The sequence below is a fragment of the Sceloporus occidentalis genome, unplaced genomic scaffold (genome assembly GCF_023333645.1).
Source record: "Sceloporus occidentalis isolate IW3139 unplaced genomic scaffold, rSceOcc1.0.p SCAF_3, whole genome shotgun sequence".
Classification (NCBI taxonomy): domain Eukaryota; kingdom Metazoa; phylum Chordata; class Lepidosauria; order Squamata; family Phrynosomatidae; genus Sceloporus; species Sceloporus occidentalis.
Genome location: NW_028316983.1, coordinates 65,620,710 through 65,646,040, shown reverse-complemented (window position 1 = coordinate 65,646,040; position 25,331 = coordinate 65,620,710). Strand labels below are relative to the sequence as shown.

The 25,331-nt window shown below is 41.0% G+C and overlaps 1 protein-coding gene across 3 annotated transcripts in view; it reads right to left on the bottom strand.

Annotated features, from left to right (window-relative positions):
- The window catches only part of TBC1D22B (TBC1 domain family member 22B), a 57,254-nt gene that overhangs the window by 5,934 nt on the left and 25,989 nt on the right, over positions 1–25,331 (bottom strand). For 2 of the 3 annotated variants that reach the window (XM_089514775.1, XM_089514774.1), the window contains exons 8-12: positions 25,132–25,246; positions 2,797–2,903; positions 1,145–1,220; positions 532–659; positions 139–234 (exon numbers count right to left, since the gene is read on the bottom strand). In XM_089514775.1, coding sequence (XP_089370901.1) covers positions 139–234; positions 532–659; positions 1,145–1,220; positions 2,797–2,903; positions 25,132–25,246 — 522 coding nt within the window. The remainder of the gene's footprint in view (positions 1–138; positions 235–531; positions 660–1,144; positions 1,221–2,796; positions 2,904–25,131; positions 25,247–25,331) is intronic. The other variant, XM_089514776.1, reaches the window with a different exon arrangement.

The window sequence follows — 25,331 nt, the reverse complement described above, 5'->3', positions numbered from 1 at the left end:
TTTTGTTCACCTAATCACATGCTAGAGATCTTATTGCTCACGGTGCAGTCTGTTGTCTTATCCTAGATTGATAAATGCCTCAAGAAAGATAATCATGCTGCATTTCTTCCTAAATGTAAGTGCCTTGTGAAAATTTACCTGGAAGTCCTTTTCGTCCAAGATCTCTTTCCGCCACTTAATCAAGAATGCAGCACAGACATATAAATGGAAATGAGAGAATCCCTCTGGCTCAGACTGAAAAAAACAACAACATTCCACAACACTTGGGGTTAAAAAGTCTAAAATTATTGTAGCTCATTTCTTACTGTTTCTCCAGGTTTTATGAGTTTTTGCATATATGCATGACACAAGTCTTCACTTGAATATACTGGCATATAAAAGCTGACTGCTCCCATACGAGATAATTGTTGAAACAATGCAAAATCCCAGCAACAGAGAGGTTATTTGAGTAATGCGAACAGTACACAAACAATAGGCATCTATAGAAAGGAAAGCTCCCAACAGTAAGATTAAATAGTCTAACTTCCATACCTGGTAGGTGTCCCAAAGGCGAATGGTGCAGCGAAGAGGAAGCTCCCTCATCAGTAAATTGTTCATCCAACGAAAGGCAAACTGCAGATATTCCACTTCATATTCCCTGAAATGATTGTGTACCTGTTCTGAAACAGCACATTCCATTTACACTGTTGAATATGGAGTGTCTCCCACTGACAAACCTCATAAGCCATTATCTAAGTAAAGCTTCAATTTCGTACACACTCTAATCAACCTCATTCTCAAGTTAACCCAACCCCCCCTTAAAAAACGAGTGAAATCCCAAGCTTTCTACAGGTGCAGCTTAAATACTGCAGCCAGTTTGGTAGGCCTACCAGCTAACCTCTCATCCCACTCCCCTTTCACACCAGTTTTTCCCTTTCTAACATTCCTTAATGGTGTAAACCTAAGAGATTTGACATCCTGAATGGGCCACCCCTTAGCACAGCTGTCTGGTTAAAGAAACCTTTAAAAGCTTTGTTTTGTCACAATGGTAGCTTTGTACTTGTCACACACAATGTCTTTTTTCTCTTCTGATTCAGGTGGGGATATGAACAATTAAGAATCTGACAAGTGCAAATTCATCTTTAGAAGCTTTGGTCTCACCTACCATCAATACGGCTAACAAGTTCCTCCAGTGCTTTGACCTTCTTTTGGATTCCAGGTTGTGCAAATGTATAGTTGTCCTGCACAAACACACACACACACACACACACACACAAAACAACAACAGTGCATTAAAAGGGAAAATGCCCATTCTTTTTGAACTAGTTTTGCACTGCAATTTCTGGAAGGGCTTCCCTGTCCTTTGAAGCAGAACTTTACAAGAATTACTAGAGCTGCACTCTGGGACCAAATTAATGCAATCTATTTTACCACCAAGAAAGAACTTTGGGGATGGTAGTCATGAGAAACTACTGGATGGATGAGATTACATGAGTAGTTTCACTAACTGTGGTTAGTAAAGGTAATGGAAGATAACAGTTGTGCTATCAACCATTTCTCTCCTTACTGGCTACATAATCACATTTTGTTAGGAACTTGTTTAAGAAATACACATGATACAAAGATAAAGAAGGGGGTAATGTTGGCAAATGCATTTCTATATATTATATTTATTTATATTCTCTTTTTCTTCCAATTTAGGTACTCAAGGTGGCTAACAGCAGATTTAAAACAATACAAATTGAAAGCAATACAAAAACATTTTAAAGGTATAAATATACTGTTTTAAAAACAAATTAAACACTTTATACAGTTAAAATTAAAATAGTAAATGTATTTTAAAAACTATATACAAAATATAAAATCTGAATCGCACGGCATTTAAAAGCCCAACCCTTGTCAATCTGAAAAAACCTGATGGCAAAAAAATGTTTTTACCTGTTCCCAAATGGAAAACAGGGATGTGGTCATCCTGGCCTCTCTAGGAACAGAGTGCCAGTGCCAGGGAGCAGCCACCAAGAAGGTCCTCTCCCATGTTCCCACCCAATGAGCCTGAGAGGGTGGGGGGACAAAGAGAAGGGCCTCTCCAAACAATGTTAGCAGACAATGGACTCACAGATACGGTCTTTCAAATAACCTGTTGCCAAGTCATTTACAGGTCAAAATGATCACTTTGAATTGTGCCCGGAAATGGACTGGCAGCCAATGGAGCTGTAGCAATAAGGAAGGTGTATGATCCCTGTAGCCAGCCCTAGTTAACAACCTGGTTGCAGCTCTTTGGGCCATTAGAAGTTTCTGAGCACTTTTGAAAGCCACCCCCATGTAGAGAGCATTACAATAATCCAACTGGATATAACGAAGGCATGTACCACTGTGGCCAGATCCAAATCATCAACATTATAATCAAAAATATATAACACTCTTTCACCTAAGGGTGATACATCAGAACATATACAATAAAAAATGAATGATAAAACACCACACTATAAAATGCTGAAATACTAAAGTAATAAACTAATATGCTAAAAACAAAAAGAAACAAAAAGAAACAAAACAAGACATCTCCGGGAATGGGTACAGTTGGCACTTTAGATTTAACTGTGCAAAAGTTATACTCAGCAAGACTGCACTGATCTGAATGAATAAATTATGCAAATATACTGAATTGGTATCATTCATATAAGGAATAGAAAGTAGATATTTAGAGGCAGAATTTAGGTTGCCTGGAAGCAGCTTTTTAAAGCATGGAGTACACCCATGTACATGCACATAGTTTCACTATGTAGATACAGAGGCAAATGATGAAGCAAAGGCTACCTGTATCCCATCTAGTAGTTTGCTCATACACCAAAAGCTATCTGCTTCAATGCTCCGCATCACATCCTGAGACAGGTTTGTAACATCAAAATTCTCCACATCCTCTTCTGAAAAACAAAAGGCAAAAGAAATCCAGAAGAATAAGGTGTTGGATATGCTTTCCTATTTAGTAAGATGAATGGTTAAAGTTGTGTTCCCTAGTTTGCCTTTAGCACTTATTGTACAGACTCTTGCCAGACTGCTCTATATGCATTGCGGTGGGTTTGCTCTTCAATCTCAGGGTGGCTGCTATTAGCTATGACTATGGCTAGATCCAAAACCGTATAAATTGAAGGAAAAATACAATTTAGTACTGGGTCAGGGGCCTGAGAAATTCATCTTTCATTGTGTTTGTTTTTTAAAAATAAAAAAGGGGAAAAAAAGAAAAAAGAAATTCTGACCTTTATGAGTGAAACGATACAGATACATTTTCATGAATAGATTGTAAAATGCAACTACTTTTAGCACAGAATAGTAGGTCTTTCCCCCCCCCCCCCCCCCAGTATAGATTACACACTGATCAACGTATATCCAAGAGTGCACTACAGTACACACAATGCGGTCTTTAAATGAATTTTGTACTACTCCTGAAGTAACCTAACCTGGACCCCAAATACTGTATGTGAACAAAAGAACCCAGCATGTCCCTTTCCCTGACACAATATTTGAGTAAAAAGTTGCCAGCAAACTCCAATTACTCCTCGGTGAACTGGTTTTTCTAGATATATTTTAATGGGGCTTGTGGCCAGGGTTTTGAATGGTTTGCCTGTGTTGCTGTCAAATATCTTCTGTAATGAGAGGGGCACTGCAAGCACAAACCTGATATGCCTTCTTTGTCTCTCCATGGATTTAGAGGCCATAAACCACAGTATCTTTCTGGAGAGATTGTCCAAGACTGTGGTTAGAGGTAGTTTTGCTCCTACTGGGATTCTCAATCCCAAAAGATACTGTTGAGAAATTATTGCTCTGGCACCTAAGTGTTCTGCTATAAGATCCCACAGAGCCATATTCTATCCTCCATATTAACAGCTACATGAAACCACCGAGAGAGGTAATTCAGAAGTATGGACTGAGGTGTCATCAATATGCAGATGGTACTTGGCTTGGTCTTACCTTTTACCTAATGCTTGTGAAACACTAGATATTCTGGATCGATGATTGAGTACAGTAATGGACTGGATGAGGAGAAATAAACTGAAATTCTGTACAAGGAAAACAGAAGTGCTGACAGTACATGGTTTCTGTTTCCTTCTCCTTCCGAGTGGCCTTTTAACATATTCTAGAGGGTGCTGCACTCTCCCCAGAGCAAAGGTGGGTAAATTCTAGACCATGAATTATGTTTATCCATCAGCATTCTCCATACTGAATAAAAATTACCCCAAGAACTGCAAACTGAGTGCCCCCTCCAAGCAGGGGGGGAAAGTAGCCCCCATTAAATTTGGCCATTCCTAAAGGATCAGGTTCACAGTTTGGATCAGGTTTACAGTTTAGGAATGTTCTTATACATTTCAAACCCTACTCAAAGTGGGGGTATTAATCTTTAGTATCCTAAATGGTCTGGACTAGGTTGTCTGAAGGACTCCCTCCTAACACTTAACACCCACTTGGACTTGAGATGATCTTGAGGTACTATAAGCAAAGGAGATGAGGCAGGCAGCCACTAAAAAGCATGCCTTTTCCGTAGTATTAACCCAACTGTAGAATGTTCTCCCCAAAAAGGTTTGGCCAGTATCTCAAGTTATGGGGTTGTTTTTGTTTTTTTGGCACCAAGCAAACTATCAATTCTCTGTGGCATTTTAATTGTAAAAGATCTGGTGTGTTCAAGTTTACTGCATTAATTTCCCCTCTGTTCAGGTTTTATTTATACTATATTTTTAATTAATTTGTTTTAGTATTTCCCAATTTAATTTTAATGTACATCACTGCAAAAAGATACTGAGTGATATAAAAATATTATTCAGAATTTGGAATTAACTCATTGAATAACCTGTCAAGTCAATAATTCACCCATTTTTCCCTAGCAATTTCTTCTAACTTTCCAGATTCCCCAAACTCACGGTTAAGTTAAAATATGGACCAGGTAGTTAGAATGCGTTAGAATGATTAGGATGGATGTCTCTCCCTCTGACGCATTCAAGAAACATTCTGTCTCAAGAAAAGAAATATTAGACTTGGACGAAAGGGGCACATGGCTATGCTGTTAGGCAAACTAATCTGTGTTATTTCTTTGAGAAGATAGCAATGAGGAGGAAAGGTGAAAGAGAACTTCTGGAGTTCTGGTCAGATATTTGAGCTCATAGAGCGAAAGAACGGCTAGGTTTGGGAGAGAAGAAAAACCATGAATGGGGAAGGAAATATGGTGGATAGGAGAGTGATTTGTTTGCTTAGGAGGAGACCAATGCCCTCAGACAGCCAGGGGGCTTTCAGAATGCTCCCTTCCCATGGCCCTGTATGGAAAGAAAGTGTTTCTGGGGGTGGGAGTGCACTCTTATAAGTAACTTTCCCATCCACTGATTATATCGTGGACTGATTTCTATTTTATGCCAGCGTAATCATATACACTATTATATTATTTAGGGTGACCTGTAATGAACTCCTCTCAATTCTTAAGGATATTACTTACACAATGCCAGGCTCTTGAATAATTAAATGAAGTTTTCCTCAAACCCATCCCCCATTTCTTTATCTCTCAGCTTTTCCCTCTCTCCCTGCCAGACATCCCTTGCAGCCCCATCCAATGTTATGATTGTGATTTTAAAAGGTCCCAGCCATGTCCTTTACATGACACCTCCTGAAACATCCCCCAGATCCTCACTGCATACCCAATATCAGCACTATGGCATTTATTACAGGATCAGCTCGTGCATCCTTTGCCTGTGTAGGTGTGGGTATATGAAACCTTACAGTTAGTTCCAGCTAGGAATATAGGATTCTGCTTATGTGAATTTTAAAGATACACATGACAACTCATAAAAAGGAAGGGGAGAAAAATAGGAACGTGACAGCACCTTTAAGAATGTTTTAATGTGAATTATGCAAGTTTCTAGAAGCATAAAAATGCTGCATATATTAAAACTAAGACACGGTTATAGAAATCATTCTGACGTCAAAGGTTCTCTTAGCCACTTCCATATTTCTGAACATCCTTCACTCTCTTTGCATGAAGAAACCCCATATATAAGCCCCATGTTGTGGTCTATGAGACACGTGTTCTGTCTTGGGGAATTCCATCCACTTCTCAGATCCTCCATAAGCTCTCTATCCTGCTGTCTCCACATTTTCAGTCTTAATAATTCTTTTTGAGTCCAGAAAAAAACAACAACAACGCTGGACAAAAATCACTATCACCAACAAAATGACTGTGCAAGGCTACTCCCCACTTCACCATTCAACTTTATGTAATAAAATCTATAATTAAAAATAATATATCTTCAAGAGGTGTTTTTTCTCATCACAGAGTTTGCTTTGTTTTTAAAGCACAGAATTCAAGACTTCTCCTATTTTAAGCCAGAAAGTGACCCCTCTAGTTTATCAAGCCTCATCATTACTCCCCTACCCCCAATCCTTGCTTGACCCATCTGTCCAAGCATCTCTTCCTTCTTCTTGTGCCAGGATGTACTCGACAACCCCATGAGAGACAGCTGAGGAATACAAATCTGGCCACTCTTTGCCTCTCTCCATGGCAGCTGCTTTGCTAATGCATATCAGTGTCCCTACGAAGAGCTGCTTTGGCTGGCAGCACTGAGCAGGAGGTTACGCTTTCCTCTTGCTTCTTTTACAAAGCCAAGGACAAGCCATTCAAATCTCCCATGGTGTTAAGAGCTACTGCTGAGCAACTGGCCCAGTTCTCTAGTCCAAGGGATTGAGGGCTTGAAGCCCAGGAAGGGCAGCTGCTCTGGGATGTAGACAGGCAGGCACCAAATTCTACAAACTGAATTCAGGAAGGATTGGCAAAAGGCTGTTTTGAGCTATAGTTCCTTCCATCAGAGTTTGCTGCTTTGGAGGATTCTATTAACTTCAGACATGTTTAACCTCTATTTTAAAACCAAAATTTGCACAGAATGACATATATTCACTGATGCCTTTATGCAAACTGCCCTCCTCTGTATTCATGGCTACCCTCTAACCTAAAGAGTGCTACATTTTAATCTGGAAAGTGCAGAAAGTGCATTTGAATGAAACATTTTAGGAAAGGGTAATTCAGTAGTTAAAATGTAGACTTGGCATGTGTTTCTGGACTTGAGTGGATGTAGCAGAGACAGAAACATTACATTCTGTGTACAAAATGCAAAACAAACATGGGAGGGGAGACAATAGTAGGAGTGCCCCATGTTTTCTTTTTTCTTAAAGGCTATGGGGGTTCTTTGAATCTGACTGAACAGTAATGTTACAGTAAGGGGTATTTATCATTTTTCTTCTGTGCTGATTTTGTAATCTTCCTTCTGTGCCGATTAACCATCCAGTGCAAGTACTTTTATTCCTCTTATCCCTGCAGAGTTAACATCACAACCCCCCTAGTCAGCTTCTGAGTGAAAAATAAAAACACTGGGTGATCCTATCTTGGATTTCCTGCATAGTATGTTTGGCCCTTAGCAAAAGGACTAATCACAGCATATGGCTTATGTCAGCCAAAGATTTAAGCTGCCGCAGGTGGTATGTGATACTTTAAAGCAGGCCCTCAATATCTCAAATGCCCTGGGTTAAACTCAACCCACAATTCACAGCTTTACTATGATTCAACAAATATAGGATGAGTTGCTACCTGGTGAGGTAATCATATACTTATTTGCAATATACCAAATTCAGAACAGCTTCAATAAGTATGTTAGCTGGATTCTTGGAATGGATTCTTTTAACAGCCATACTGAGAACCAAATCATTTTTACTTCTTAAATTTGAGTACCAGAAGTGCTGAAATTAAAACTGGCAAAATATTAAGAACATATAAATATGTGATCGTGTGATGCAGAATGGGCCAACCTTAAATGGGTATTAGACTAATTTATGGAAGCTAACAATGGATACTAGCCATGATTGCTATATATCTCCTTCAGTAGGAGAGGCAAGTATGATTCTCAACAACAGGGGCTTGGGTACATGCGTGAGAAAGTGTTGTTGCACTCATGTCCTGCTTATGAATTTCCCATAGGCATTTGCTCAGACATTATAGGAAGAGAATGCTGAATTTGATAGGCCTTTGATGTGACCCAACAGGGCTGATCTTGCATTCATATTTGTTTGCTGCAGCATAATGTCGCCATTTAAATGCACACATATCATTCATAACTGTTGCTGCTGCTGCATACATATTTTCTTCAAGTTAAACCTTGGTAATTTGAGAGCATGAATAAAAATGTAGACAAAAATATGAATTTATCATCAGCAAGTTTGTTAGGACTAATTCTCACAAACTAATTGGAATATGGAGTAAAAGCGGACTAAGTTTGTTATGGCACAAAGGAGCAGCTGTGTTAATGATGGAAGAAGTCATGTATGAATAGCACCACTGTGTTTAGTTGTGTCCTGCCAGCTATTTGGAACTTAAAGGATTAGCTTTCTGCAGCTGGAGGTCCTCCAGCTTTATCTTTACCCTCAAACTGATAACCTCATAGACACCAACTTCCCAGCTCAGGAGGAAAGACATCACAGAACAGCAGGAAGGTGCCAGTGCTGTGGAAGCCCAGCAGCAAACAGAGTATGAAGAACATTAATGTAATGGAGATGGCAGCAGGGGTCTATCAGGCAACTACAGTCAGGAAAAAAGAGATGTGAGATGATCCCAGACAGCCACCTTGAGTCTTTGAAACACACAATGTTGCCAACACTAATTGTGACTTCAAGAAAACCTCCACAGACTTGCAGGAGCATAAATGCTCTTAAACAGTTTCTTACCCATCAAAGTTCTGAGAGTTAAATCTAGCTCCAAGCAACTAGTGTCTGTAGCTGTGATGAGCTGTCTCTGTATAGAGACCTCTCAGTTTCCTTCATCAAACTTGAAAGTATCATCCCTTGAACTAAGTAAGGTTTTGACTTTAGAGGAATTTTACAGAAACTGCCTCTTTAACAGAGAAACCATAGTTTGCTCCCTGGTTTTCTTGGCTGCAGTTAATTCATATGTCAGCAGAAGAGAAGGTTCTTATTCACAGGAAGAAAAGGCAACTTTAGAAACACAAAAGGACAAGTGGATACCAATATGTGTATGTGAATACTGTACTTGTATGTGTGCCCATAGGCTGAAGGAAAGGATTTATATTGCAGTGATCCATCCCCTTCCCCTTTTTTGATCAATCGATTAGCTTTGAATATAATGGAAGCATTGTTGAGTAACTACAGAAAGTGGGAGATAATATGCAAATCACTGCCACTTTTCTAAACCTGCCACTCACTATAAGAGGAAAAACATATTTTCCACTGCCCATTAAAATAACATACCAGATCCAAGCAGTGTAATAAAATTAAACAGTGTCTTCTGCACTCTCAACTTCATGGATTAAAACCTATCCCCATCAATATGGGCCCACTCTGAATAATCAATATATTTTTGGCTATAAATTTACTGATTAAATATTACAGCCTTAGCCAAAGGGTAAGAAGTTCAAGCTCACATTATAAACAAAATATGGTATTTGTCCATCCCCTAGTAAAAACTCTTGTTGTTGTTGTGTGCCTTTAAATAATTTCTGACTAATGGCAATTCTAAAGCAACTCCATTATAGGTTTTTTGGGGGGCAAGATATATTCAGAGGAGGTTTATCTTGTCTTCCTCTGAGGCTGAGAGAGGTTTCCCAGTCAGTTTCCACAGCCGAGCAGAGATTCAAACCATGGTCTCCAAGTGTCCTAGTCCAACACTCAAACCACTATACCACACTGATCCATACTACCTTATCTTAATGTTAATTTCACAGTGAAAGTAACATGGACTGAAGATGGGTTAATGTACATCAAGAGCCAGATTAACATCAGAGTTCATTTAAAAATATCTCATGGTAAAGACATATTGCATGGTTTAAAACTACACAAAAATTGTCTAAATTAAAAGTTTGTGTTTCATTTCATCAAGACATTGGTCAAATAAAAGACATTAACATTTTTTGCTCTTTCATAGCTGTCTAAAAGCGGCGGTCTGCCGGCAGCGCCAGTTGCTGCGTCTGGGAACCGCAGCGACCAAACCACACGATTCCCAGGCACAGCCGAAAAGAAGCGCCAAAATGGCGCTTCTTTTTGCGCCCTGGAAGTGGCGCCGTGAGGCGCTAGTCGCGCACTCGCGGCTCCACTTCCGGTTTGTGACGTCCAGATGCTATGCGTCCACGACATCAAGATGGCGGCTCCCGTGTGGACGGGCGCCACCATTTTGTACGGACACAGTCCGTACTAGGATTGAGGGGCATCTAGAATAGACACCCCTTTCTAACCCTAGCACACCCCTTCCTAACCCTAACACGTACTTTCGGCGCATGTGTAACATGCCTCTGTTTCTATACCATGAGGTATAGAATGAGCTGAGAAACAGGCTAACTATGGGGCTCGACAGACCCTCCTGAAATCACGGCCTGAAGCCGTCCATTTCTACTCCAGAGGAATGCTGCTGCAGCAGCCAAACCGCACGGCGTTCCTCTGCTCCTAAAAGAACCCATTTTCCCCGTGTTCTTTTAGGAGTGCGCTTCTGACGATGTCGGAGCACCACTGGCTGGTGCATGTCAATGACGCGAGTGCGGCACCACGACATGCAGACACAGCACCACACTTGCACCATCATGGCAGCCCCCATATGGACAGGAGGCCACCATGACGCCGGCGTCCATACAGATTAGGGTTCAGGAGCATGTGGTTGGTGCGTGCTCCCGAACCCTAAAATCACTGGGAGGACGCCGCTTCGAGCCTATCTGTCTCAGGCCTTAATAAATCAAGAATCAGACACAGTGGAGGGCATGAGTGTGGCTCAGGTCTCCATAACTTCGAGTCTAGAGTTTATTTCTGTTAGGCTTCACTACCCCTTTTTGCCCTTCTCTGAAAGAACAGGAGGATTTTCCTAAATACTTCTGATGCTTTCTCTGTTGTGTATTTAAAACTTTCCAATCTCACAAAACAAGTGTCTAATAGAAGAGTGGTTTTTACTACTACATTACTAGAATGACAATACATATAACCTTTATAAACTACAGTGGGCCTTTGGTTACCTGCTGGGGTTTGGTTCCAGGAGCCCACATGGTTACCAAAATTTGTGGATACTCAAGTCCTGCTATATACAGTGGTGCAATAAAATGGTGTCCCATGATATAAAATGGCAAAATCAAGGTTTGCTTTTTGAATTCATCTTTTTAAAATGTTTTCAAGCTGTGGATGGTTGAATCCGTGGATGAAGAATCTGTGGATATAGAGGGCCAAATGTATTTGGAAACACTGATTAAATTTTGTTTGGCTTGTGAATATATTCTTTTTTTTTCATTTTTTAAAAAAGAGTGTTCAATTTCTGACTGCAATTAAATATGTAGCACTTGGAATACTTTGTTTTGTCCAAGAAGCACACTGGTCTTTGTACATATTTCTGGCGCTCTGGGGTCTTACATCTTATCAGGCCAAGGACTAAAAGATTCCCCTTCTACTCAGGCTGCCAATACTATTGGTACGATTTGTGGTAGAATGCCCTGTGGAGATAAAGTTACCAGGGAACAAAAGCAAATTATATCACATTTCTCTCAAGATCCTGGTGCTCTATAGCCAGGATCCTGTAAAGTCACAGATCTTCCATAACAGACCATTCTACAGGACATATATGGCTCCAAACCACTTATTATTTGAAGGCCTGTTTTCTGTAGACCCCACGGATTGAAAGCAGTACAAAAGGAATGACTTGGACACCTGTCCTATGTCACAGGCAACTGTCTAGACCACCCTCCCATAGGCTGTTTGTACCTTGCTCCCACTGTCCCAGGCTAAGGTTTTGATAAACAGAGATGGTGGCCTCTTTATCCAGTCATAACTGCTGCCAGATGTTTTGCCTTTTCCTCATTACTGGCCCTGGTTTTTCTTCTTCCCATCACCACCAGCATAACTTCACCAGTGAAACCAACAGGAACCTGGCCTTAGGACCATACACTTGGAGGTGCTCCACTTTCACCATGAATGACACTCCCAAAAGCAGCAGCAGAATTACACTATCTCATTATCATATTATTATTATTATTATTATTATTATTATTATTATTATTTTCCACCTCTCCCTGTAGATCAAGGTGGGATCAGATCAATAAAATAAAATTACAATACAATATAAAATATAATCAATAAAATATTATCATTACTATTAATTCAATAAAATAGCTAGATCGTCATCTAGTCATCCAAATTTAATAAATGATAATCAGGAGCGGAGCTTTTCCTAAGATCTCCCATAAAAGGCCAGGTGGGTAAGCCCACCAGAAGAGAGCCATCTTAAGTGCCTTCTTGAAGGCATCTAAGGTGCTGATAAGACGGATCTCTTCCGGTAAGCTGTTCCACAATTTGGGGGCCGCAACAGTGAACACTCTGTGGGAAGTTGTTATTAACCTGGTCTTATGGTACTCTAATAATTTCTTCCCTGATGTTCTGAGAGTGCCGGGCGGATTGTGTAGGGAGAGGCGTTCCTTCAAGTAACTTGGGCTCAAGCCATGTAGGGCTTTAAAGGTAATAACCAACACTTTGTATTGCGCCCGGAAGCTAATTGGCAGCCAGTGAAGAGATTTTAGCACAGGCATTATATGGTCCAATCTAGGTGTTCTAGTGACCAATCTGGCTGCTGCATTTTGAACCAAATGAAGCTTCCAAACTTGGTACAAGGGTATTCCCATGTAGAGAGCATTACAGAAATCTAAATGAGAGATTACTAGTGCATGCACCACTGCTTCAAGGTCCTTTTGGTCCAGGTAGGGGCGCAGTTGGCGTATCAACCGAAGCTGGTACCAAGCACTCCTGGCCATCGCATTTACTTGAGATGATAACTGTAGAGATGAATCCAGGAGTACTCCCAAACTGCGAACTTTATCCTTTAGGGAAAGTGTGACCCTGTCCAGGACTGGTTGACAAATCTCCTTCCCCGGACTTGGGTACCTATTCCAAGTACCTTCATTTTCTCTGGATTCAGCTTGAGTTTGTTTTCCCTCATCCAGCCCATTGCTGATCCAAGGCAGGCATCCAGAGGAGAGATGCCATCCTTAGTCACTGTGGCAGTCGGAGGCATAGAGAAGCATATCTGGGTGTCATCAACGTACTGATAACACCGCGCCCCATGTCTCCGGATGATCTCACCCAGCGGCTTCATGTAAATGTTAAATAGCATGGGGGACAGAATGGCGCCCTGTGGCCAGATGTCAGCTCTCTTTTAGAAGAGCAACTGGCCCCCAGCATCACCATCTGGAATCTGCCTGAGAGGTAGGAATGGAGCTACTGGAGCACAGTGCCCCCAATACCTAACTCCCTCAGGAGTTCCAGAAGGATACCATGGTCTAATGATGGATCTCCAAAATGTGATGGTGATCCAAAGCTGGCATCCTTGCTTCATATGTAACAAAGGAAAAGTAAAAATGCTAATTGAAGGTAACAATCCTGAATTAACAAACCCTGTCATAGCAGGGTCCAAATATTTAGAGCCGCTTCAGTCTTTTACACGGCTGAGCTACTACATGACTGCAACTGGTCAGGCACATTATTATTATTATTATTATTATTATTATTATTATTATTATTATTGCTATATTAGCCTGTATTAATAGGAACATGGTTTCTATGCCTCAGGAACTCAGTTTTGCTCCCATTGTCATTGTTGTAACTTTATTTGGAATATTGTGTTCACTACAATGGATCACAGCTTCATTCACACATATCAAATTTGAAAAGGATTCAACTCCCAGAAGCCCCAGACAACTTGTCCAAAAGGAATTTTGCAGTTGAAGTAGAAAACAGCTGGAGGACCAATATTTGGAAACCACTGATGTAAAACAACTATAATCTTAGCCATCTTTCAGTTACTATTCTCCTATTCAATATATTGTATAATTTGGCCCATGAGAAATCTTCATCTGGACAGAGAAATGTCATCCAATAACTAACTTATTTAGGGATTTCTGAGATATTAATAGAAGATTATGATGATGCCCAGATGCTTATCTTTGAGGCAGAGGAAGAAGATGTGCACTTTTATCCTTCTTGTTCAGTTAGAAACAGTATTTTCCTTTAACAACTGTCATGGGGAGCTTAGGATTTATAAATTTGAATTTAATGTTTACCTAGCACCCAAATCTGCTTTCCTTCTTGTGGGGCAAAAGTGCATATTAGTTCACCATTTTTCACGCTTCCTAATATACTAAAGCAGACCACACTGTTAAATCAATTTCTCAGCTATTACCCTTTAAAAATCCCTCCTCAAACTCCTCACCCACCCATATTAGCCTTCTAGTAATAAACCTTCATTAGATCCTAGCTTTCTGTGCTCCTTGGGATTCATGCTACACCCTCCATTAGGAGAGGGAAAGACTTTTCATCCTTTACTGAGCAACTGTTTATCTGGTTTCCTAGGTAGTACATAATGTATGACCAAACTCACTACAACACAAGGTAGGGCAGGGGTTGAAAATTAAAGCCAACATCTTTCTGTTTGCTTATTTGGTTAAAGTTATGTGTCTCTGTTGTATATGTTCCTGTGTGAACAGAACTTATGATGACTTACAACTCAAAATTAAACTGTTATAATTTGGGGGGGAGTTAACTAGCCCACGATTAGAAGGTGGCAGAGCGGATACAAAGTATCTCAGTTTATTTCTTTTCCTTACAGTACTGAGAACAGCCTTCCCAAATATACTGGAGTATGTTGTTCTACAGTTTCCATCACCCTTTAGTCAGCATGGACAATGTGGAGAGAGATCTATTGAATCCTGCTTCTCTGGTCAGGAGATGGTGGTAGAGATTGATTTAATGTCTATCCCACTCTGAAATGTCCACTCAATTTAAGTAGCATTCAGCAACCCCAGCTTCCCAGTGGTATAATCATTCTATTTAATGTGGTTAACCTAGTTAGCCCCATGGGTGCAAAAGTTAAGAACTCTCTGAAAGAGCCCTAGGATATTACATGTAACCTTCACATCAGGGAATGATACTGAAGGAAAGTCTCAGACCAAGTTAGAAACTCAAGAAAAGTTCCCTGAGAAAAGTGGGTAACGTGGCATAGAAGAGTCTTGAGCTAACATCACAACTGATATTTTGATTAATGTAATTCTGATTTAATTGTTATTTTAAGTGGGGGAGGGTAGATGGGAATTTGTGTATTTTTTTTTACTGTAAGCCGCCTAGTTCCTAATCAGAGTAGGCGGGATATAAATAAAAGATGATGATGATGATGATGATGATGATGATGATGATGATGATGACGACTCTGCCAATCTCACTAGAATCTCACTTTGTCTGCATAGTGAATCACAACAAATTATTTTTAGGGGACAGGCAGAATGTAGAAATTAGTGCAGCAACTGGATTGCAAACAGTGAATTTTCTACTTGCACAGTTCTCACAATTGTGGGGCAGGGAGAAAGAAGATGAGTCATGACTATGGACTGATTTTCTTTATTTGCTTCTGTATTGTATAACTCTTAGGAGTCCATCATCCAGCTGCCTTTCCCTGTGGCAGTGGGGGTGGGTCCCAGCCTAGGGAATCTACATAGCCAGCCATGGGGAACTGGACTGACAACCAGAGATAGTCTGTGTAGTTAGTTTAGGGGCCCAGTTCTACCATTGGCTGTGAAGATATCCTGGACTCCACCAGCAAAAGGGCTGGAATGCTTCTCTGCTGTATACCTTGAGCTGTATGATTTATCACCAACAAGGCAACAGATGCTGTCTGATCTTGAAAGCTAAGAAGGGTTACACCTGGGTAGTATTTGATTGGGAGATTGCCAAGAAATACCAATAGCTATATTTCAAAGAAAGGCAATGGCAAATCACCTCTGACTATTCCTTGCCTAACAAAGTCCTATGAAATTACTAGTCACAATAAGTCAACAGACAACTTGAAGGCATATACACACACATAGCAGTAATATGTGTTTGCATTTCGCATCAAATGAAGTCTTGGGGAGACTTAGAATTATACCTGTTTCCAGAACAGAACATACCTCTTCCACTGGACATGACATCAAGGCCTTAACAAGGAAGGTTTATTTTTCCAGATCAAATGATACTACTAACATTACAACTCTGTTTAGAGGCTCTTCCTGAAGAAAGAACATGAATACTGTTAAGACAGATGGGCCATGCAGTGCCATCATGTGTCATCATCATGCACTTTAACTCTTTGCACAGTTGACAATGACAATGGTATTTTTAATGTCATCATGCACATTAACTCATCTCACAATATGCCTGACCACCCATATTGAAGAGGGAGGGCTGCAGTGGCTTCTTATCAAGGGCAAGTGAAATTTACAGTTTTTAGTCACATGTTCAAGATAAAGCAGTGTTCCTGGCTCTCTGGAGGCTTATTCTCATTTTCTAGCAAGCGAAAACTTTCTGTAACTTCTCTGTTCAAAAGAGGGAGAAGAAACCAGAGATGATACTGCCAGGAAAAGCCAGTGTAGGATTGTGATTAGCGTATCAGACTGGGACATGGAAGATTCATGGCTTTTGGGAGACTAGAAATTAAAACACACTGGGTGATGCTGGGCCAGTACTATTTTTCACAGCCTGGCCTACTTCAGGATTGCAAGAATAATGACGAGTGCTGGGGTGGGGGGCGCAAAGGAGAATGATTTACCCCATCTTGAGCCAATGGGAGGAAAAGCAGTGATATAACTGTAATTAGTGTACAGTTAAGTGACAAATAATAAATAGCTTGATGAGATACATAAATTCAGACATAGTGATTCTATAATGTTGCAATAGGTCTAATTCCTTCCTATACAATTTTCCCCACCGCCACTCCCACAAGTGGTAGTGAATGCAAACAGCACAAACAGCATTGAAAATATGAGCCTGCAGTCCTGGCAAAAGAGGAGCTTTGGAAAATTCTCTCTCGAGCATATTGCTCAACACAGACATCTGTTCTGTAAGAACCTTAGACAGGTCCTACATAAAGAACCTGGATATTCAACATATGGCTCTGACAGGAACTGAAAGGCAGCCAACAGCTTTGCAGTAGGCACTTGGGACTGGCATGAAGAAGAACAAACGTGGCTATGATTGACACCACAGTGCAGGGCATTTTGGAGAGAGGTTAGAAGAGAATTAGCAGCTTGTTATACAGGCAGCGATGGGGAAAGAGGAAAGATCTTTGGACTGGCATTCAACCAACAAGGTAGGAGATTGCACTGCAAATCAGCAAGTAGGGTTAATTTTCAATAGAATTGGAGTCCAGCTCATGGCTCTCCCTGCAGGTGCTGTCTAAAACATTTAGGATATCAGCAATGAAAGGTTGTACTTTGTTCTGCCTTATCAGGAATGCATCCACTATTCATTTGTTACTGTGACAGGGCATATTAAAAAACTTACTGGTGTTTTGAAGGTATTGACATAGAAACTGAAGTGAAACTGAGACAATTGTGCAAGTAGTGAGACAACTATGCCGGAAAATAAGTTCCTACTTAAGACCTATCTTGTATACCAACAGATAGTGTAAGCCTTTGTGGTTTGTTTTGTAATATACTAGTGCCAAGGGAAAAAGGTGTTTTTAAAAATAAAATTGCCATTGCAACTTGGCAAGCTGTGGGTATATGGGGACTGCTTGTCTGTGCTAGGCATTGTCCTTAAGCAATGTCCAAGAAAGTCCAACCATTTGCTCAATGGTGTTTATGCCATCATAGAAAACCAACAAGATTCCAGCCAATGTAACCACCTCCAGTGAGACGAAACTAACAGAGCGTTAGGCTAACAACATATTTTGAAGTTCTTGATGTTCCATTAATATGTTTCTATGCCAGCATGCCTACCTTTCTTTTGCTAGGAGACACTATTTATGTTAAGATACCATTTCTATATGTTATTTTAAGGCAATATAAAATACCTAAAATATCTTAGCAAATCTGTTGTCTTACAGCCTTTGGCAGAAAAGATTGTTGTGTGCTTTCAAATCATTTCTGACATAGTGAACCTACGGCAAACTTATAGTGGGATTTTCTTGTCATGATTTGTTCCAAGGAAGTTTGCCATTGCCTGCCTCTGAGGATGAGAGAGCGTGACTTCCCCAAGGTCATACGATGGACTTCCATGGTCACACAGGAATTCAAATCCTGGTTTCCCAGTGTCCTAGTTGAACACTCAAACCACTATACCACATTGAGTCCCACCTAGCAAATCTGAAGTCTTATAATCTTTGGCAGCATGCAGGAACTCCACCTGTAGAACACTAAATATCCATTGCAGCTGCAGACTTGACAACTCCCATATACCATTCTGTTAGATGGAACTAGATGGAACAAGCAGTGCTCAGCAATGTTCAGCTGAAGCCATTGATCTGATGGGAGTAGCAGACATTGCATATATAGATCTCTCACTGGCAGCAGCCCAAAAGCGCTTGTGCACTCTGCCAGCTCACAAAGGCAGCTGAGTTGATGCTGTAGGGCAACAGTGGACACCTTGAAAACATGCAAAGAAGAAGAGCCTAGTCTAGTGGCCAGACAGCTCAGTGGGGATCCTATGATGGCATTTTCAGACAGAGAAGAGCACCTGTGAACACCAGTCTATGGAAATAACAAGAGTTCCTTCTTACTCAATTGCAGGGCAAAAGTTAACAAAACCTCCTACATTGCCCTCTGTAGTTGGTACCTCAAGGAATACTGCATAGTTGCTCACTTCTGGACCTTCTCTAGTTCACCTATATTCTTCAGACGATGGGAAATCAGATGCACATCGAGTCTGATTACTGAGGAACACCTCAACAATGCAGCTGCAAAAACAATCAAGTCATTTCCGTCTTAAGATGACGGGGTTTCTTAGTAAGATTTTTCAGAGGGGGTTTGCCTTTGCCCCCTTCAGAGGTTGAGAGGGTGTGACTTGACCAAGGTCACCCAGTAGGAACTATGATTGTATAAAATTAACATATTTATTACCACATGAGCTTCATGGTGTAAGAAAGCTGTTTGCCTTTTAGGTCATCACAGCACTCTTTGGTGTTTTTTACTACAAATGCCTGCCATGGCTATCATTGTGGAAACTGTTACAATAAAATGGCATGTTCAATGGCCCAAATCTATCATGACCCTAGTAGAAGAGCCAAGATTTTCAGTCTCACTACCTTCCCTCGATTATATCATTGTAGCCTTATTTTGTGCTCATGAACTGCTCCAGAGAGCCTCCAACCCTCCACAGGCAGTGTTTCAGATAGGTGACCAAAAGAGAGAAGAAGGCTTGTGTTCTTCCAACTTGTGGAAACTGCTTCAAATTACATCAATTGCTTTGATGTAATGCTAATATTGGGTATTATCCAATATCTAAGAATGATTTCATAAAAATATTTTCCTTGTCAGAGGCCCTTGGTTGTTGTTAGTAGTGCATGCTTTTAATTCTTTGTATATTCTTCTCAAATTACCAGACACTTGTACAAAGCAGCAGACCTTTTAGCAAGGTTTCTTGATCAATCTTAAAAGATATGCTGATGATGTAGGTTGCGATTGTTAACACTTACTCCTACCAGTGAGAGGTTAATGAGTGCCAGAGACCTCACCAGCGAAGGTTAATCCATCACTGAGAAAGGATGCTAAGAGAGAGACACATGTAAATCCAAGATCCTAGGAGGCAGAGGTGAAAACAGAAATGCACAAGCATCAGTTTATTTTGAAATAATCACTTAAGATCTCCCATCCCAAACAAAACAGTCATTTCCCACACAAAATGCTTCCCCTGGGAGCTTCTGGTGGCTTGCTGATTCAACTATCTACACAACAGATTGTGCCATTAGGGGGCGGATATGTACAGAAATGGCTCAAACCACAGATAACAAGCAGCTATTTAAGGGAGCTTGTAATGGGAAAGAGAAGTGAAAAAAGGTTACTATTGTAAGCTCCAGCATCTGATACTTAATGTCAGGGGAGGAACTGAAGGCATTTGCATTCACAGTATGAATGAAGATGTAACACACTATTCTGAGAATTAGATATGCCTTGCTTGAAACAGTGAAAAGAAGATCAACTTCCCAATTTTGATGAACTGATATTTAGAACATAGAGCATAGCACCACTCTGAATTTTACTGCTGTGCAGGCAACTCCAAGTACTTCTCGATAAAGTGTAAATGTCCCTTTTTTTCAGCCTGATTTTGATACAAAATGGCCTTGGCCACCATCCTAGATATTCTCCTCTATTAGGAGACAGAAGCAACATGTGTTTGCTAATTATTCTAGGCTTCTTGACAGGTTTTGAAACTGTTAACCATGGAATGTTTCATTATAAACTCTCTGGTTGTGGATTGGGAGACAGCACGTTCCAGTGGTTTCATCCCTAACTGCAGAGCTGATTGCAGGCACTGCTGGAAGACTACTGCTTGGCTCTGTGGTACTTTTGCTGTGGATTTTCATCTTGTGCCCCCTGTTTTTCAATATATACCTAAAGGTACTACATGAGTAATGTAAGGATTCCCCTTTACATCTGATTTAGGTATAGTAGCATAAGTGTTAAATCAGTATCCAATATTGATGGATTGGATGAGGACCAATAAATTCCATTCTATCAGTTTTGAGATATAAATGATGGTGGTTTATCTGCTTAGATAAATGAGGTTCAATCTAGACAGAATGCCATCCCTCATAAAGTATCATACTCAGACTGGGAGTGCACACTGATCCACTTTTGTGACTTGACTTTTATGCATGGAGTGCCTTCTACCAGCTATGACTGGTACATCAGAAATGGCCTTTTTTGCAGAGACCCAGTGTGATCATTTACTGGTAATCCTCAAGTTAGATTACTGTAATACCTTTCGTGTTGACTAAAATTGTGAAGGGTCTGGAAACCATGCCCTATGAGGAACGCCTGAAGAAGAGATGGTTAAGAGGTGATATGATAGCCCTGTTTAAATACTTGAAGGGATGTCACATTGAGGAGAGAGCTAGCTTGTTTTCTGCTGCTCCAGAGACTAGGACCCGGAGCAATGGACCTCCAAGGAAGGAGACTCCACCACACTCCGAGGGAGTGTGTTCCACTGTCGAACAGCCCTTACTCTCAGGAACTTCCTCCTAATGTTGAGGTGGAATCTCTTTTCCTGAAGCTTGTATGCATTGCTCCGGGTCCTGTTCTCTGGAGCAGCAGAAAACAAGCTTGCTCCCTCCTCAACATGACATCCCTTCAAATATTTAAACAGGGCTATCACATCACCTCTTAACCTTCTTTTCTCCAGGCTAAACATCCCCTGCTCCCTAAGTCGTTCCTCATAGGATATGGTTTCCACACTCTTCACCATTTTAGTCGTCCTCCTTTGGACACGCTCCATTTTCTCAATGTCCTTTTTGATTTGTGGTACCCAGAACTAGACACAATATTCCAGATGGAGCCTGACCAGAGCAGAATAGAGTGGCACTATTACTTCTCTCGATCTAGACACTATATTTCTATTGATGCAACTTAAAATTGCATTGGGTTTTTTAGCTGCTGCATCACACTGTTGACTCATGTTCAACTTGTGGTCTACTTGGACTCCTAGATCCCTTTCACATGTAGTTTCATTCAGCCAGGTGTCCCCCATCCTATATCTGTGCATTTCATTTTTCTGCCCTAAGTGCAGTTCCTTACAATTCTCCGTGTTGAATTTCATTTTGTTAGCTTTGGCCCAGCTTTCTAGTCTATTCAGGTCGTTTTGAATTTTGATCCTGTCCTCTGGAGTATTAGATACTCCACCTAATTTGGTGTCATCTGCAAATTTGATAAGTATGCTCCCAATTCTGTCATCCAAGTCATTGAGAAAGATGTTGATTAGCACTGGGCCCAGGACAGAGCCCTGTGGGACCCCACTGGTCACTTCTCTCCAGGATGAAAAGGAGCCATTGTTGAGCACCCTTTGAGTTTGGCCGGTCAACCAATTACAAATCCATGTAACAGTTACCTTGTCTAGCCCACATTTTACAAGCTTGTTTGCAAAAATGTCATGAGAAACCTTGTCAAAGGCCTTAGTGAAATCAAGATATACTATATCCACAGCATTCCCTTCATCTACCAAGCTGGTAATTTTATCAAAGAAAGAAATAAGATTTGTCTGGCATGACTTGTTTCTCTGAAACCCATGTGGACTTTTTGTGATTATGGCATTGCCTTCTTGAGAGTAAGGACTGTTCAACAGTGGAATACACTCCCTCGGAGTGCAGTGGAGTCTCCTTCCTTAGAGGTCTTTAAACAGAGGTTGGATGGCCATCTGTCGGGGATGTTTTGATTGAGATTTCCTGCATAGCAGGGGGTTGGACTGGATGACCCTTGTGGTCTCTTCCAACTCTATTATTCTATGAAACAGATTTATTTAAAAATACTACTACAAAGGTGCAAACTGGGACAGGTCCAATGGGAGTTTTTTTCACCAGCATCTGAACAGTTCTACTGGTCACAGAATCATAGAATCGTAGAGTTGGAAGACACCACAACAGCCATCCAGTCCAACCCCTTGCCATGCAAGGAACTCTCAATCAAAGCATCCCCAACAGTTGGCCATCCAGCCTCTGTTTAAAGACCTCCAAGAAAGGAGACTCCACCACTCTCCGAGGGAGTGTGTTCCACTGTCGAACAGCCCTTACTGTCAGGAAGTTCCTCCTAATGTTGAGGTAGAATCTCTTTTCCTGTAGCTTACATCCTCAGTTTGGTCCTCAGTTTGCTTCCAAGCACAAACAGCTAATGCTGATCTTCAAAGCCTTACATGGCTCCCATGAGCACATGCTCTGAGGTAATCTTCAAAGGTCCAAGTGTCCCCAAATTTGAAATGATGAGGACAGCTCCTGAGGAAGTGGGTCCCCCCTCTTGTGGAATTATCCGTGTAGTGAGACTCCTTTAATGTCCATTCTTCTGTCCTTTCAGGACCTAGCAAAGAACCTTTTAAAAGCTAATGAAAATGAACTCTCTGCAGCAATGTTCTAGTAGGAAGATGAAGATTTTTCTCTCTCATGAAAGGCTGCTGACCCAGGAGAACAGTCAATCAGGGAATGTAGCCAAAGGTGGACAGGGCTGCAGTGTTGCAATACTGCAGTGCACACACACACACACTCTCCCTCTCTATGCCACCCTATCTTCTCTATACCCCCCATTCATGTATGCATGTGTAGACACAAAGAAAGGACCTGAGGGAAAGCACAACTCTTGGCATGACTTTCTACCAACTGATATTCAAAGGCATACAGAATATGAAGCAGACAAATCATGGCCCACAGTATACTGTTGTACTGCAATTCCTGCTAACTCAAGCCGGCCTGTCCCCCATGCTGTTTAACATTTACATGAAGCCACTGGGAGAGATCATCTGGAGACATGGGGCGTGGTGTTATCAGTACGCTGATGACACCCAAATATGCTTCTCTATGCCTCCGACTGTGGCAGTGACTAAGGATGGCATCTCTCCTCTGAATGCCTGTCTTGAGTCACTAATGGGCTGGATGAGGGAAAACACACTCAGGTTGAATCCAGAGAAAATGGAGGTACTCGCCATACGTACCCCAGGTCTAGGGGAGGAACTTTGTCATCCTGTCCTGGATGGGGTCACACTTCCCCTAAAGGATGAAGTTCGCAGTTTGGGAGTACTCCTAGATCCGTCTCTACAATTGTCATCTCATGTGATGTTCAGGAGTGCTTGGTACCAACTTCGGTTGATATGCCAATTGTGTCCCTATCTGGACCGAAGGACCGAAAGGACCTTGAAGCAGTAGTGCATGTTCTGGTAATCTCTCGTCTTGATTTCTGTAATGCGCTCTACATGAGTCTACCCTTGTATCAAGTTCGGAAGCTTCAATTAGTTCAAAACCTGGCAGCCAGATTGGTCACCGGTTCATCAAGGTTTGACCACATAACTCCAATTTTAAAAGATCTTCACTGGCTGCCGATCAGCTTCCGGGTGCAATACAGGGTGTTGGTTATTACCTTTAAAGCCCTACATGGGTTGGGCCTGAGTTACTTGCAGGAATGCCTCTCCCTACATAATTCGCCCTGCACTCTTAGAACATCAGGGAAGAATTTGTTGGTATTACATACAACTAGACTAATTTCTACTTCCCAGAAAGCCTTCACGGAAGCTGCTCCAGAACTTTGGAACAGTCTCCCGGAAGAGATCCGTCTTACTACCTCCTTGGAGGTCTTTAAGAGGGCAGTTAAGATGGATCTCTTCCGGTGAGCTTACCCACCTAATCTCTTATAAGATATATTTTTCCATCTCCTTGACCTAAATTGAAACATCTCTCTCCTTTTCGCTTTGATAGCATTGTTTTAACTGTTATCCATTTTTATATTTTATTGTACAATATTGTTGTTTTTATTGTTGTCATTTGCATTTGTATACTGTATATTGATACTGGACTGTAATCCCGCCTCGATCCAACTGGGAGAGGCGGGGAAATATAATTATTATTATTATTATTATTGTTGTTGTTGTTGTTATTGTTATTGTTATTATTATTAGCACAGCCAAGGTGAGAAAGTGCTGGGAGTTGCAGTCCATGTGGAGGGTTGCACCTTGTCCACCCTGATTTAAACTGACATAAGCATAAAGAACATAATCACGAAAACCTGAAGAAGTTTGAATGTTCTCATTTTCAGGATTAGAAGATGCGAGGGATGCTAATCTAATCTACAGGCAGATGTCCAAATAATCAAGAAACTTGGTTTCCTAATTCATTTGCCAACTACAAAAATGTCAGCTTCCATTCCATTTTCCTCTCCCTTTACAAAAAGAATGGAGTACCTAACCTAGTGTGTTTGATGAATGGTGCCATCTAATCATTTGACAACAGTTTTACTAGTTCAGTGCAATGTATACTTAATCAGTTTCATTCATGCTCAGACATTTGCAGAACACAAAAATAATACAGAATTTATTCTGCTTTCTGTTAAACTAGTAATACTGTTGTCAAATTATTAGACATTAATTCAAGGGGAATATTCTGTTTGGAAATACCAACTGGATATAGGCCTTAATCACTGATTGCTTATTTTGTCTACTGGCAATCACTGCTATACATGAATTTTAAAGCCATACCTATTTTCAATGTTAAGCAGATAATGACAACAGCCAATAGAGGACTGCAGTGAGACTATGCAGTCCTAATTATATACAGGTTGAAGTTTTTAATAGAGCATGATGCAGCCAACAAGTATCGCTTACCCACATATTCAGAGAGGAACACCACAAAGAATGGGGTGACCAGGTCATTAATCCCCTGCACGTAGCCACTGGCTGGGTGTCGGATAGCCCAGATGAACAGGATTCGTTCAAAGATCTAGAGAGGAAGAAGGAAAGCCAGGTACTTGAGTTAGCCGTGCTCAGGGAAAGAGAGAGGAAGTCAGACATGTGCAGGGACAGAA